The 15,769-nt window shown below is 34.2% G+C and overlaps 1 protein-coding gene across 3 annotated transcripts in view; it reads right to left on the bottom strand.

The window, feature by feature from the left end:
* LOC106666320 (cardioacceleratory peptide receptor-like) overlaps positions 1-15,769 on the bottom strand; it is a 70,240-nt gene that overhangs the window by 49,572 nt on the left and 4,899 nt on the right. The window contains exons 1-2 of one of the 3 annotated variants that reach the window (XM_014393418.2): positions 11,150-11,322; positions 10,925-11,084 (exon numbers count right to left, since the gene is read on the bottom strand). The exons of 1 other annotated variant lie outside the window; for it this stretch is intronic. In XM_014393418.2, the coding sequence (XP_014248904.1) occupies positions 10,925-10,942 (18 nt within the window). In that variant the 5' untranslated portion in view covers positions 10,943-11,084; positions 11,150-11,322. Of the gene's footprint in view, positions 1-10,924; positions 11,323-15,769 lie in introns of those variants that run through there. One more of the 3 variants, XM_014393417.2, reaches the window with a different exon arrangement.

The raw sequence follows: 15,769 nt of genomic DNA, 5'->3' as shown, positions 1-15,769 counted from the left end.
AAATATTATATATATTTAAATATATATAAATTTCATTTTGCTTAAAATATCGTATAGTTGTCTTAATAATAAATAGATGAAATTTAATCTGGCATAGATAAAAATGATAATTTAGTTTTAAAATTTCCTAGGCTTATTTCTCATTTGCATGAAGTCCGCACGTTCAAGCTTTTTCTGGGTGATTTTTCAAAAGATGTCTTGTTGTTTTTCTTAAAAAGGGTGGAAATGGTTTGAACATAAACATTATGTATTTAGTTTGCATCTGAGATGGGAATATATTATGTCGGTTAAATGTTAAAATTTCCTCGGTTTACTTATCTTTTTCTGCAGTCCGCACGTTCTCGCGGTTTTTTAAAATTTATTTCGAAAAATTTAACTTGATCATTTTTATTTTTGCTTAAAAATTGTGGACTTCACTTGATAATACACAGTATGTAAGTTGTATATTACGTGGGATATGTCTATTGAATGTTAAAATTTCCTAAGTTTATTTCTCATTTCTGTGGTCCGCTCGTCCTCGCTTCGATTCTTCGGATCTGTTTATTCGACATAATTTGCCTGTATTTTGCCGTTTTTGGTGATGCAACTTCCATGTGTTTTTTTTTTGCTTTTAAGCGGGTTTTCATTTGTAGGCCAGATTTGATTGAAATATCGGCTTTTTATTAAAAGGTTGAATCGAAAAGCTGAACTTGCTTTACAAGTGCATAAATACGTCGGATTAATGATGATTATAGGTATTTAAAGACGCAATACGAATATCTATAGGGGTCTTCCATCCAAATTTAATCGTAGGCGAGTCAAAAATGCTTCTTTTTCGCAACGGTACAAAAAAAGAAAAAAAAAACGAGAAGGCGAATCCGGGAGTTCGACTATCTATCAGTGTCACCGTACCCGATTTACATAAAGTTTTATCTTATTTTTCTTGACGTCCTTTTTCACGGTCTGGGAGTCGATAAGGGAACCGGATTGTTTTACATAAAACTAGGCTTGACGATACCGCCTTTGGAATTGACTCTCTCAGGGTCAATATTGATTCGGCGGTCCCGTTTTACGCAGATAAGTCGGAATTTTTGTTGATTCGAGGAAACAACTGAGTAACAACCGTCTGGATTGAACCGTCTCAAATCGTATTAAAATAGAAATAACCCATAAAATATGCACTCACCCTCAGACCATAAACTAAGATTACATCTCAAGTGGTATCAGGATGAATATATAACTCGTCTGCAAACTCCGAAAACAGCTTTAATAGTGGGAAACTATTGCCATTTTTCCCTAAGTCTATTTTTTAAAAGTCATTTAAGACATTTAAATTTCTTTTTTTTAGATCAACGTCCTTATTTTCCTTCTATCCATGAGGTCAATTCTCAAAATACATCATTGAAATAAAAACATTACAAAAAGTTTAACTTGAACTTTCGGAAAATATTCCAAAATAATTCCAAACGCGATCATAAGGTAGAAAACGTCTTGAGAAGATGAGATTGAATTTTTTAATGTGATAAATCGACCGACGTCCGCTGGTGTTATTTCCTGACTCCAAGGCGAGTTAGACTAATTTGCATTTCCTTTGTGAATTGCGGGTTGCCGCCCCCAGTTATTTTTATTGCCAGCGCCCCCGCGGAGATCCTTTCGTCCCAAATACAATTTAACTGGCTCTGTTAACACTTAAAAGCTGATTTTTACGATTTTTCCCGACCACTTAAAGCCGAGACTTTTTTATATTAAAAGTAATTTAATTAAAAATATTAAGATGTATTACAGGTGAGAAATGAGACGTATTTAAACAACAAGCCCTTGTCTCTTTTTTCCCTTTCCCTAATTACTAATATTAAAAATCTATTTGAAATAAAAAATATTATTTCTACATACAATGAAAATCAAAATAGTAAAATTTTATAAAGTTGAATTAATAATGTATGATTGCAGAAACAACCTCACTCCCTCATCAGGCCTTAAAAGTCGGACCAAAAAAAGCAAGGTAAATAAATAAACTGACTGAAAATTCATTTATAAAAACACTAAAAAACGAAAAGCAAATTAGATGAATAAAAATACATAAGAAAACATTTAAGAAAAACCTGTAAAAAAATAACCAATTCCACTCATTTAGTAATTCTGTGAATTTTAAAATAATTGTTTAAATATTAATTAAGTTAAAAAATCAAACGATTTTGATCCTTTTGCATAGTTAAGTTATAATCTGTGTGGTGATTGAGCGACAAACACTTTGAGCTCTGAAGATGTTCTCAATAAAGATCGAAACGTTGGCACGATAAAGAAAATGTTTTTCTGAAACCTACATCACACCAGACCGCATCTCACGATTTCCGAATAATTAGTTATAATTTGTTTCATTATTTATTCAGTTAAGCTGTACATATATCTTTGTTTGCTAAATAGATTTTGGCAACAATTATAGGAAAAATGAAAATTACGAGAAAATTCAGATAGAGATAATTAGAAAAAGATAGGTGATAGGTATAGCCAAGCAGCCATTAGCATATAAAAGAATCACATCAAAATCAGTCAGTGAATGTATCCAAAATCTCCAAAACCTGGGGAAACACAACAACCTGATGATACCTTGGGTGCCAGGGCACAGGGGAATTTTGGTTAACGAGAAAGCAGACAGACAGGCCAGAGTCTGCAAGACCATACAGCCCCGAACCTATTCTTGGGATAGAATCTTCCATCGCAGAATGGATCCAAACAAAACAAAAGGCGAAGTGGATAAACTCTAGCGGTGCTAGACATAGTAAACTTATGATGAAACAACCCTCACCGAGACTGGCAAAAACACTGCTGCAATTGGAGTGGACCAAACTCAGAGGAGTGGTAGGGCTACTAACCGGCCACTGGCATCTGAGAAAACATCTTCACAACATGGGTATATACAGCGTTGATCCCATTTGCAGATTATGTAATGAGGAGGAGGAAACAGCCACTCATATCATCTTCGAATGCGAAGCAACAGCTCAATGGAGGTTTAACCTAACGTACGGAAAAAACTTAGGCAGCAACAGTCAATGACCTGATACTTCTAAGAAGAAAGATTGAGTCTATTGGCTGAACTAAGGAACAATAATCCAGAAGGCTGCAGTGCCTGGGGAGCACAAACCCCACTTCCTAGTATCCTTTTCTACCATACAATACCATACCATAGGTTGATAGGTACATTAGATAGATACATAGATAGACTAAAAAAGAGAAAGAGAAAGATAGATAGATAGAGAGAGAGAGATGAAAGAAAGCACCAATAATATCAATATTAAACTTCTATTTAAAAAAAAGCAAAGGAAAAAACCAAATTTTTAATATAATATACATCCTAGTTGACGTTGATCGACCTACGTAGTTTAACTGATGTTGTATTGGATCTTCTTGATCCAAGCCAAGTAGGCTCATAAATGAATTTAAAGAAAAATATGTTCAGAATACTGCTCTAATGGATAACATTACCCCCAATGTCATGATGGAGGGGAGTGATAAACCAATTTCATTTAGATCAATCACATATGTATCCTCAAAAATCAAGAAATTGTTTAAAGATAAGATGGGGGAAATTGGTATCACGTATAAATTTAAAAATAACCTTAGATGTTTGCATTCAAACCTAAAGGTGAAGGAGCCAATAAGCTCACATCGAGTGTGATTTACAAGGTGTCATGTGCGGGTTGCCATATCCAATATGTTGGGCAAACAAAACAAAAAGTAGAAATAAGAATGAACCAACATAGACTGGACTGTATAAATAGAAAGAAAACCACGGGTTTGGCAACACATGCGACGGAAAGTGGTCATTTCTTCAAGTTGGACTCCCCTGGGATCCTGGGCAGAGAGTTGAACTTGGAGAGACGACTACTTTTGGAAAAAGTGTTCATGTTACGAAAAACACTTGTAATTTACAAATGGATCGACTGGGCTCCATCATGGCATATTCGGGAGTCCTGCAACTGTTCATGAATCGAAATAAAGCGCAAAGTGACGTTGGTGTGTCTAATCACACCGGGGTTGATAACAGGGATAGGTCCCTTACCATGTTATAACCGTCCGATGTGTGTTCTCAATTTTCATCGAATCCTTGTACATAGTTGTAGCTAGTTAAATTATAATTTTAAGTTATAAAACAGTAAAAAAGTTGTCTATATATAACGTATCTGTGATAAAGAAATACATGTACCTAAGATTTAGTGTTAACTTATGAAAAAATGAAACCAAAGGATGACCGATGAGGGTCACTAGACTTTAAGCAAGACGGTTTTTGTTTTTTAGTATATAGATTCATTTTCACCTTCACTTCAAAAAAACAACAAACATGTGCAATAAATTGAATTTTCCTAACAACTGGGTTAAATATGTAATTGTATTTTTTTAATGTATTTATATAAGATGTGTTATGTAACTCTGTTCATGTAAATTTTTTTAAAAATAAATTAGGCCCTGATGATGGTGGAACATTCACCGATAGCTTGGTGAAACCCAATAGTGATGGTCTTTATTCGCCTGTAAAATGACCTCAAGAAGATCCAATACAACATCAGTATAATATACATCTTATAACAAAACTTTGAGATACAAAAAACTGGCTACCCTTAATATTTTTAATTATCGCTTGGATAATCTTCCATTGATTATCTTACAACAATATTTGGTACTTTGATTATTCGTTAATCGTGAGATGCGGTCTGGTGTGACGTAGGTTTCAGAAAAACATTTTCTTTATCTTGCCAACGTTTCGATCTTTATTGAGATCATCTTCAGAGCCTGGGATTTACAAACATTGTTTATATATTACAATTACATTTTGGATGTGGAAAAGTGAATTTATACAATGCAAAATATATATTTTTTTAAATATATATATTCAATCAAAGTATTTATACTCACTCAAAGTGTTTGTCTTCTGTGTAATTGAGCCATTCTTGCTTGATTTTATTACCATTATTTGTTTATTGGTAATTAATGTTTTGGAAAAATAAGTTGTCTTAATTCAAACTCAAAAGATATAAAATTTATCAAATACATATAGGATGTGGGAAAACGTCTACTCACTCGAAGTGTTTAGAAAGTGAGTAGAATTACTTTGATTGAATATAAAAATATTTTTTTGCATTGTGTAAATTCACATTTTTCCACATCCTACATGTATTTGTATAATTTAAACAACGTTTATTAATCCCAGGGCCTGAAGATGATCTCAATAAAAATCGAAACGTTGGCACGATAAAGAAAATGTTTTTCTGAAACCTACGTCACACCAGACCGCATCTCACGATTTCCGTATAATCATCGACTAACGGTCACTAATCACCACACAAATATTTGGTACGTTATAAAAAAATCGAGATAAATAAAACACAGATAAAACACTTGTGTTTACATTTGGATTTTTTACAAAAATCTTTTAATAATTCTCTTATTTGTTGGATTTCTCTAAAGCTTCTTTCTAAATTAATGGTGGTTCGATTTTTTAAAAAAATGTATTCTTTTTAAGTGCCAAGTTTGAGTGATGCTTTTAAGTGATACAGATTCGGCTAGAACGTTAGCATTGTTGAAAGATGGAAGAAGCCAAGCTTTTATGGCCAGGGTGCTTAATATTCCCAGAACAACTGTCCGAAGGGTCTTCCATCGCTACCAAGATACTGGAGGTTACTCAAGACAAGGATCAGGTCGCAATCATGAGATGATTACTTTATTGTTTCGAATGTTCTCCGTAATCGAAATTCTACCGCAGATATCAAGCATTGACTTCAACAAGTTAGAAATGTTAATATGTTCGGGATCTGGTTTCTGGTAAGGTGTTACCTGACCAGAGACCAGATCCTAAACACATTAATCGTCGTGGCCGATTTCTTCTTCATCAACAAAAATGTTAATGTTAGTTTGCTCACTGTAAGACGAAGAATTTCAGAAGCTGGATTATGTACGAGAAGGACTGCCAAGGGTCCAGAACTTCTGACAAGGCAGAAAAGAGCTCGATTAAGTTTCACAAGAATTCACATCTATTGATCTGAGCAAGATAGGACTAAAATTTTGTTTTCGGATGAGTGAAGGCATGTTAGAGGTCTTCTGATGGCCGAGGGAAGGTTTGGAGAAGAGCCGGAGAACGTTTTATCCCTGAAACATTTTCACCCTGGAGATGGTACGGAGTTGATGGTGTTATGGTTTGGGCAGGCAGTTTTACGGAAAGTCGCACAAACTTGATCGTCATCGGGGGTTACCTAACAGCTGCGCGATTCATTGAAGAAGTTCTTCATATGCCACACATTTTTATGTATGACATTGGAAGGCCCCACACAGCTAAGATAGTTGGTGACTTTTTGGAACTGCGTGGAATTCAATGTTTGGGGCCAAGTAGTCCCGACTTAAACCGTGTCATCGGACGAGGGATGCCAGAGATTCGCAGAAATTAAGAAAGGCGCTGTTGGAGGAATATGAAAATATTCTACAGCATTACGTTCTAAACCTCATAAAATCGATTCCATGTCGGATGCAAATGGTGATCAACGCAAGAGGAGGAAATAATCCGTTCTGAATAGAATAATTTCTTCATTGTTTTCTTACCAATAGTTTTGATAAAATTGTTTTAGTCAGTTTAATTGTGGCTATTCGTTTTTATTTGATTATCTGATATTTTTCTTTAAAGCAATAAGTCTGACCAAGATTGGACTAAAATCTTGTTTTCTGATGAGTCAAAGTTTTGTTTGAGGTTTCTGACAGCCGAAGAGGGTTTGGAGAACAGGAGTGCCCGGCACGTCGATTGCAAGCAATAATCATCGCAAGACCTGGAAATACTCCGTGAATTGCATATTTTCTTCATTGTTTTAAATTGGTCAATCCTAGTATCATCTCGGAATAATTGATATCAGTTTTAGTATTGACTTGGAATAAAAATCAGGGATTATAAACGAAAAACACTATTCATTTTCCAAGCTTTCATGGAATATTGCTCCTTCATCAGAAAATTGAAACAATTCTCATTTACTCAAGAAAAAAATGATCGCCTACTTACAGTTCTGAAACTTGTGGTTTTACACATAGCGAATTACCGAATTGATAAAGCAACGAGGTCTACAACCCTTCCGTTCTAAATAGACATAAGTTTTATCTTTATTTTGTCGGTTTTTGAAAATAAAATATAAACACACACATTATATTTTATTCAATTAATTAATCTTTATGCAAGGTGGTTCAGATAAAAACAAGTCAGTGTCACGATCGGCATTATATTTTACGCATTATTTTCATTAATGCAATCATTTTTGCATTATTTTATATAGTTATTCAGATATCGTGAGATGCGGTCGGGTGTGATGTAGGTTTCAGAAAAACATTTTCTTTATCGTGCCAACGTTTCGATCTTTTATTGAGATCATCTTCAGGGCTCAAAGTGTTTGTCTTATGTGTAATTGTGCCATCCTTGCGTGTCGTGTTGAGAGTTTTTTATATATATAAAAAAATAAGATTCGGACCATAGTTAATTATGATTTTTTAAATTCCATTTTGAATGTAGAATCTAGTTGCAAAGTTTGTAACACGAGAAACGAACACCCTGTATATTTGTATATTCGTTTCGTTTCTCTACATTCAAAATGGAATCAAAAAATCATAAATAACTGTGGTCCGAATATCTACGGTTTCGGAGTTATTCCACTTTTTCTGATTTTTGAAGATTTCACGGCCTTGCTTCAAATAAACAGTGATAACTCCAAAACGAAAAAGTTTTAGACAAATCTGTTGATAAAACTGAAAACTTCGTTAAATTTCCAATAAGATGTGATCAATAGTAAACTTGTAAACGCCCGTTAAATAAGCGTTTTAGTAGCAAGAATTTTGAAAAATATTATTTATTTCAAAATAGAAAAAACTTACTATGGTGATTTTAAACTATTATTTCCAAACCTAGACCAGCAAATTTCAGCAAACGTACTCCATTTAATATCGTTTTTAATGGTGCAATTGCTTTTTTAATGACTTTTTTCAAAAATGAAGAAATACATGAAGGAAAGGAAAAAACTGTGGTTCAAGGTGAGGTCGAACGATTAATAATAATAAAATAAAAACTTAAGGAAATTTTGAATGAAATTATTAAACTTTTTCATTTTTGATTCGAAATGGTCTCCACTCTCCGCAATGTATTTTCGATGCGCTGCCGTCCAGCAAAACCCGTACATAAGATGTATATCAGTGTATTCTTCATTAGAAAAAGTAGCCATAGTGTTAACAAGAGTTTACATAGGTAACTAACAACGTTTTGAATCTTGAAACTCTTTTATTCCGGAAAATAATAATACAACAATCTTTTAATCAAAGTTGCAGTCGTGTTGGCAAGTAAACACGTGCACTATTTCGGTTTCGCACACCAATTAAAAACACCTTTTATAAATTCATTCAAAATTTCCTTAAGCTTTTTTTATTATTATTAATCGTTCTACCATACCAATTCTTCAACCACGGTTTTTTCCTTTCATTCATAAAATTCTCCATCTTTGAAAAAAGTCGTTAAAAAAGCAATTGCACCACTAAAAAGGATTTTAAATGGAGTACATTTGCTGAAATCTGTTGGTTTCTAGGTTTGGAAATAGTAGATAAAAATCATCAAGTTTTTTACCTTTGAAAAAAAAATTAGGTTTTTTTCATATTCCACCTTATCAATCTGTCAGCCACGGTTTTTTCCTTTCTTCCATCAATTTCTTCACTGTTGAAAAAAGTAATTAAAAGGAAATTACACCACTAAAAAAGAGATTAAATGGAGTACGTTTTCTGAAATTTGCTGGTTTCTAGGTTTGGAAATAGTAGATTAAAATCATCAAGTAAGTTTTTTAACTTTGAAAAAAAATTAGGTTTTTTTCATTTTCCACCTTATCAATCTGTCAGCCACGGTTTTTTCCTTTCTTCCATCAATTTCTTCACATTTGAACAAAGTAATTAAAAGGAAATTACACCACTAAAAAGGAGATTAAATGGAGTATGTTTTGTTTTCTGAAATTTGCTGGTTTCCAGGTTTGGAAATAGTAGATTAAAATCATCAAGTAAGTTTTTTAACTTTGAAAAAAAAAATTAGGTTTTTTTCATTTTCCACCTTATCAATCTGTCAGCCACGGTTTTTTCCTTTCTTCCATCAATTTCTTCACCTTTGAAAAAAGTGTGTAGAGATGTGTAGAGATTAGTGACCGTTAATCGATAGTTATTCAGATATCGTGAGATGCGGTCGGGTGTGATGTAGGTTTCAGAAAAACATTTTCTTTATCNCCTGAAGATGATCTCAATAAAAGATCGAAACGTTGGCACGATAAAGAAAATGTTTTTCTGAAACCTACATCACACCCGACCGCATCTCACGATATCTGAATAACTTTGAAAAAAGTAATTAAAAGGAAATTACACCACTAAAAAGGATATTAAATGGAGTACGTTTTCTGAAATTTGCTGGTCTCTAGGTTTGGAAATAGTAGTTTAGAATCACCATAGTAAATTTTTCAACTTCGAAATTTATTTTTTATTTTTTATTTATCGCTTCTAAAACGCTTATTTCACGAACGTTGACAAGTGAACTATTGATCACATCTTATTGGAAATTTAACGTAGTTTTCAATGTTATCATCAGATTTGTCCAAAACCTCTTAGTTTTGAAGTTATCATTGTTTGTTTGAAGCAAGGTCGTGAAATCTAAAAAAAAAAAATCAGAAAAATGAATTAACTGCGAAACTGCTGAGATTCGGACCATAGTTAATTACATTTTGGTTCCATTTTGAATGTAGAATCTACTGGCAAAGTTTGTATATATAATTATTCAGAAATCGTGAGATGCGGTCTGGTGTGACGTAGGTTTCAGAAAAGCATTTTCTTTATCGTGCCAACGTTTCGATCTTTATTGAGATCATCTTCAGGGCTCAAAATGTTCACACCAGACCGCAACTCACGATTTCTGAATAATCATCGATGAACGGTCACTAATCGCCAAAATTTGTATATATATAAATTTTAATAGTCAACAGATCCAAATTTTTAAAATCCTTCGTTGATTTATGTACTTTATAACCATTTTTAACAATTGTTTTACTAAAACAACTTCCAAACTGGGAATTTCAATAAAATATCCGTTTCAAATTATTGGCCATCGTTCGGAAGGGAATACATTGAAAAATGTCCCCACGGGGATTTATCATCGTACTGTTGCAGGAGCTCGGTTGGCATTTTTTCATTTTATTTACTACAGGGTCCATTATTTAAACTTGTTGATGTATTTATACACGGAGAATGTCACCTCGACGACATTGGCCATCACGCACGAGAAGACGTAAATTCCTGGCTCTTATTCACAAATCATTCTCAATTCGGGCCGAAAGGCGGATGAGGGGCACGAGAAAAAAAGTAAACGCATCGATCTCGTAAAATCGGCAAAGAGCCAAGGCGTTTTAAAGTTTATATGACGTGTCAAACAATCCTTATTAAGATAACAAAATGGGTAAAAAAATATATATAGGGAGAATTCTGAGGAGGAGGGATCTAGAAGCAAACACTCGTTCACTTGTAATAACAACTCTTTAAATTCCAGAAGTGTTATAGCCTGGCTAGTTTTAAATTTATAAAATTGAATTGCGAGATTTCCTATTAGGGTATGCAGGGGGATGATGGTATCAAGGTTATAAGCAGGGAGAAGCAGGGCTATTGAAATTTGCGAGAAGCACACCAAAACACATAACCAACGACAAAACTGCATAATTTTTTACAAAATAGTAATCAATAACTTTCATACATTACGTTTAGGGTGAATTTAGCAATAATCCAGTTCAAGTTGGAAAAATTGAGTTATCGACAAAGAAAATGTCAGATTATATCAGGTCTGATAGTACAGAAAAAAATATTAAAATTACATAAATTATGAATAATAAAAAAAAAGAAAGAAAAATGCTCTTACACTTTTATTTTTATCCATTCCTTCTTTCTATTTGAATGAAAAGTCCAGTTCAAAAATGAAGGGTGGTTGAGGGAAAAAATTTTAACCGGCGCTTTCTAAATAATACTCTTTAAATAGATGATCGAACGGCCACATTTTTCAGTTCAACGTTTTTTCAGTACTAAGGCGATAATTTTTATTTAAAAAAAATTAACTAACCAGGATTTTGAAAAATTATCTACTTACGTTTAAACATTTATTTCGAAAAAAAGAAATATTTTATAAAAAAAGGGCTCAAATGTGGCAAAATGGGTTTTAGATTTTGTTAATCATTTTTCCGGATTTTTTAAATCGTGTTTTGCATTTTCGGTCTTACGTTGACCGTTTCGACCCGGTCGCACAGAACGTTCACACAGCACTCCCGGTCTCGACTGATTTTGAAATTTCCTCCTCCTCGGGAACCGACTCCAGGAGCAGGCTGGCCAACTTGACGGGCCGAACTCCCCGCGGAGCTTCGCCGCTCTCTTCCTGGAATCTCTGGAAAGCACCGGGTGCAGTTTTTCGATGGACGTCCGAGACGAGAAACCGACTTCCGACAGCGTTCAACACCATTAATTTATGATTCCCGATGGTCTTGAGGACAACTTTTAACCAATAAACACTATTTCTTTTGCATAAATAAATTCTTCAGTAAAGGAAAAGGTCATGAAAACACAATTTAGTAAATGATCCAATTCTCCAAGCACTAGAGGACTTCTCAGGACAAAGCTTACAAATAATAAACTGAAAAATTGTGTTCTTTCTTGTCAAACAACTTTTTGCTTGTATGTTGTAATTATTAGAAAGAAAGTACATTTCTTTTTAAACAGAAATTTTCTAAACACGCACAGAGAGAGAGAGAGAGAGAGAGAGAGAGAGAGAGAGAGAGAGAGAGAGAGAGAGAGAGAGAAAGAGAGAGAGAGTGGAGGAAAGAGGGAGAGAAAGAGAGAGAGAGAGAGAGAGAGAGGGAGAGAGAGAGAGAGAAAGAGAGAGAGAGTGGAGGAAAGAGGGAGAGAAAGAGAGAGAGTGGAGGAAAGAGAGAGAGAGAGAGAGAGTAGGAATGAGAAAGAAATCTTCTCATGGGATTAAGGAAAAAGATCAAGCGATAGGGGGAAAAGAAAGAAAGAGAGAGGGAGCGAGGGGAGAGGGAGAGAAAGAATGGGAGAGAAAGAGAGAGATTAAAAAATATTATTTCTTCGGCACAAGGCAAGAGGAAGAGAGCGAGTGAGAGAGAGAGAGAGAGAGAAAGAGAGAGAGAGAGAGAGAGAGAGAGAGAGAGAGAGAGAGAGAGAGAATGAGTGACACAGGGTGACAAAAATAGACGGTCAAAACAAACCAAACTGAATTTCAAAGAAAGGAAGTGAAAGAGTCAAACACAAGATACTACTGATGTAGCAATAAAGTAAATAGAGTGAGACATAGAAGTTAAAGAATACTAGACAAAAGATACATCTGTACCTGTTTTAGTGGTCATTCTATTAGGTTAGGGTTAAATTGAATAAGCTTTAGGAATAGGAAAATAAATGTTGTTTTATGATCTTATTTTCTTTTAGTTTTATTATTGTTTATACGGAAGCTGATGAAGAAAGTAGAGATGAGATTAAAAATTTAAAATCTCAAATGTAAATTTTTAACATGTATGTTGTTCCTATGGTGTATTTATTTGTTACATCTTTTATGAACTTTTCTGTTGTTTTCTTATTTGTGGCTTTAGTTAATGTCTTAAGATAGAAATGTACAAAAACTACATTTTATATGGAGACTCCTTAATAAAAATAATTGTTTGCTAAATTTAGATGCTACAAATTGACAATGTGCATCCCAAGAGAGATATGAATCCATAACTACACCCAAGTGTTTTATCGGTTGATTGTCTAGACTATTTCTTGAATTAGAAGTTTTTAGAATCATAACCTTTGCCTTCTCTTTGTATAGCAATAGACCATTCTCAATAAATCACTTTTTCAAATTGGATTTCAGCTCAATATTCGATCAGCTCGATCTCACTCGGTACATCCAACTGGGAACTGCAATCATGTACATACGCTGTAAAGTGAATTGTGGGAAAGTAACTGTAAAGGTCATTCGTCAAAATTATGTAAAATATGGGGCCTAGAATGTAACCCTGAGGCACTCCAACTGTTACTCCAGACTCCGATGAATTAAGAGTTTTATTTTTAATATAAGAAAACAAGTTTAAACTTCAACTTGTAATTCATTTTCAAAATCAATTCGAAATTCGCTTCGTCCGAAGGGTCCTAAAATTCGTCACGGCCGCCGAACGCAACGTGAAAATGCCCCTTTCCATTTCTGGACTGAGACGATTTCAGATCCCGTTTCGTAACTCTATTCCGAGTGATCGAAGGCCGACTTTTCACTTCCGCCCGACGGCCTTTCGATAACCGAGAAAAAAAAATGTTTACCTCCCGTCCAAAAATATTTCCCCTCCAGACCTCTCCCAACCGAAAAGGCATTCAACCCCTTGATGTTCGGTCAATAAAATCCAAAAACGGCGATATAGGTCCTTTTGGAGCTACTATGATACGTGCATAAACTGATATAATCCGAAAGATAGATTAGAGAAATACGTAGATATGAGAAAGAGAAAGAGAGGGAGGGAGGGGGGAAGAGAGAGAGGGAGAGAGAGAGAGAGAGAGAGAGAGAGAGAGAGAGAGAGAGAGAGAGAGAGATTTGATTAAACGTTTTATTTTTACAAATCTCACAAAGTTCAATTTGACCGTCCTTACACTCAACGAGAAACGAACATTTTACAATTTGAACGTACATTACTTCTACTTGATCATATCCATATAATAATAAAAAAATAAAATATAATTACACAATAAACAATAATAATAACCAAATAAAAATTTACATTCATTTATCTGTAATAAATCGATGAAGTAAGAAATTATATAATTACAATACTTACTAACAATGTTATAGGTTACATACATATAAAATTAAATTTTCATCACCTCATTAAAAACTTTAATAAATCTATTGAGAATCAAATCCTGAAAAGGACTTACAAATTTGTGAAGAATAACATACAATGCACTATAATATTTTGAGTACTTGACAGATATAATAAATTCAATTATTAATCATTCTCTATTAGCAGTTTTCTATAAATTGTTTTCATTTCTTCTATATTATAGGATTTCTTAATTTCATCTGGTAAATCATTATATTCATACATACTTGTTATAAGAAAATATTTTTTTATATATTTATATATTTAGAGATAGATAGAGAAAAAAAAGAAAGACAAAGAGTGAGTGAGTGAGAAACAGAGGGAAAGAAGAGAGAGAGAAAGAAGAGAGAGAGAGAGAGAGAGAGAGAGAGATAAAGAGTGAGTGAGTGCGTGAGTGTGTGCGAGAGACAGAGGGAAAGAAGAGAGAGAGAGAGAGAGAGAGATAAAGAGTGAGTGTTTGAGAGAGAGAGAGAGAGAGAGTGAGAGAGAGAGAGAGGGGGGGAAAGAAGAAAAGAGATAAAAGACAGGAAATATAAGTCATACTAGAACTAGGTCATACTAAAACAGTTGCTTAAGGTTTTTCTCGAATGAGTGAGACGGAGAGAGAAAGAAAGAAGAAAAGGGAGAAAGAGAGAAAGAAAGAAAGAGAAAAAGAGAGAGATGGCGTTGGATAGAGAGAGAGAGTGAGAGAGTGAAAGAGGGAGAGAGGGAGAAAGAGTGAGAATGATAAATAAATAGACAATGCTTGGAAAATTTAGTGAGGAATGGTAAAACAACACGAAAAGTAACATGAGAAATGCAAGAAAAGAATAATGTGATAGAGAGAGAAAGATTGAGAGAGTGAGAAGAAGAGAAAGAAGAAAAGAGAGAGAGACAGAGAGAGAGAGAGAGACAGAGAGAGAGAGAGAGACAGAGCGAGAGAGAGTTAAACAGAGCATCGTCTAAAACTAACATGAGAAATGCAAAAAAGTCGTGAATTTAGATAAATAGATTAGATAAAGAGGAAAAGTGTGTGTGTGTGTGTGTGTGTGTGTGTGTGTGTGTGTGAAAGAAAGAGAGTACGAGAGAGTAATGCATAATGAAGTATTTCGATTAAAAAAATTCCATTGACTAGAAGATAATCTTACAAACATAATTAAACGGGCATATAACATAACTTATTTCCAATTCAGGCCGGGATGCGTAGCCACGTGAGGAAACAAGTAGCAATTACAGCCTGCTAACGTTTCAATCCGATTTAAGTCAGTTTTTTTTATATCGTCCCGTGCATCTCGGCCGGTACGCCTTTAATTAATTGATGTAATCGTACCGCGGACAATTTTACGAGAGCCGAGATTTATAGAAGTGAAGACGAGAAGCTGGAATGGAGAAAAACCGATAAATAACGGCTCAATTAGCCGGAGGAAGCGGGTACGCGAATCAAGGTATCAGCTCTAAAGTAGAATCAATCGTTGAACGCGTACTGGAGAAAAATGGTCTTAGTAATTTAGTTATTTTAATAACTGGGAGGTGTTTCCTAATGTGGTATATATTTATAATATATTAAAACAAATGGTTTGTCTGTGTTAAAAAATAAAGAGAAAAAAGAAAAAAAACGGTTTATAATATTATTACATTCTATATACCGTTTCTTTTCTTTTTCGGTAAATGGGTATAGAGATAGATAGAAAGAAAGCTATATACAGGGTGAATTGCTACTCGTGGTACAAATTTCTCCAGTAGATTCTTCACCCTAAAATGAACAAAAAAGTTCATATTGTCCATGGTCCGATTCTCAACCATTTCAGAGTAATTTCGCTTTTTATCGATTTTGAAAGATATCACGTCCTGGCGTCGGAAAATCGTGATAT

This window comes from Cimex lectularius, unplaced genomic scaffold (assembly GCF_000648675.2).
Source record: "Cimex lectularius strain Harlan isolate CLEC.00 unplaced genomic scaffold, Clec_2.1 scaffold236, whole genome shotgun sequence".
Classification (NCBI taxonomy): Eukaryota; Metazoa; Arthropoda; class Insecta; order Hemiptera; family Cimicidae; genus Cimex; species Cimex lectularius.
This window is presented reverse-complemented; position numbering and strand designations above follow the sequence as displayed.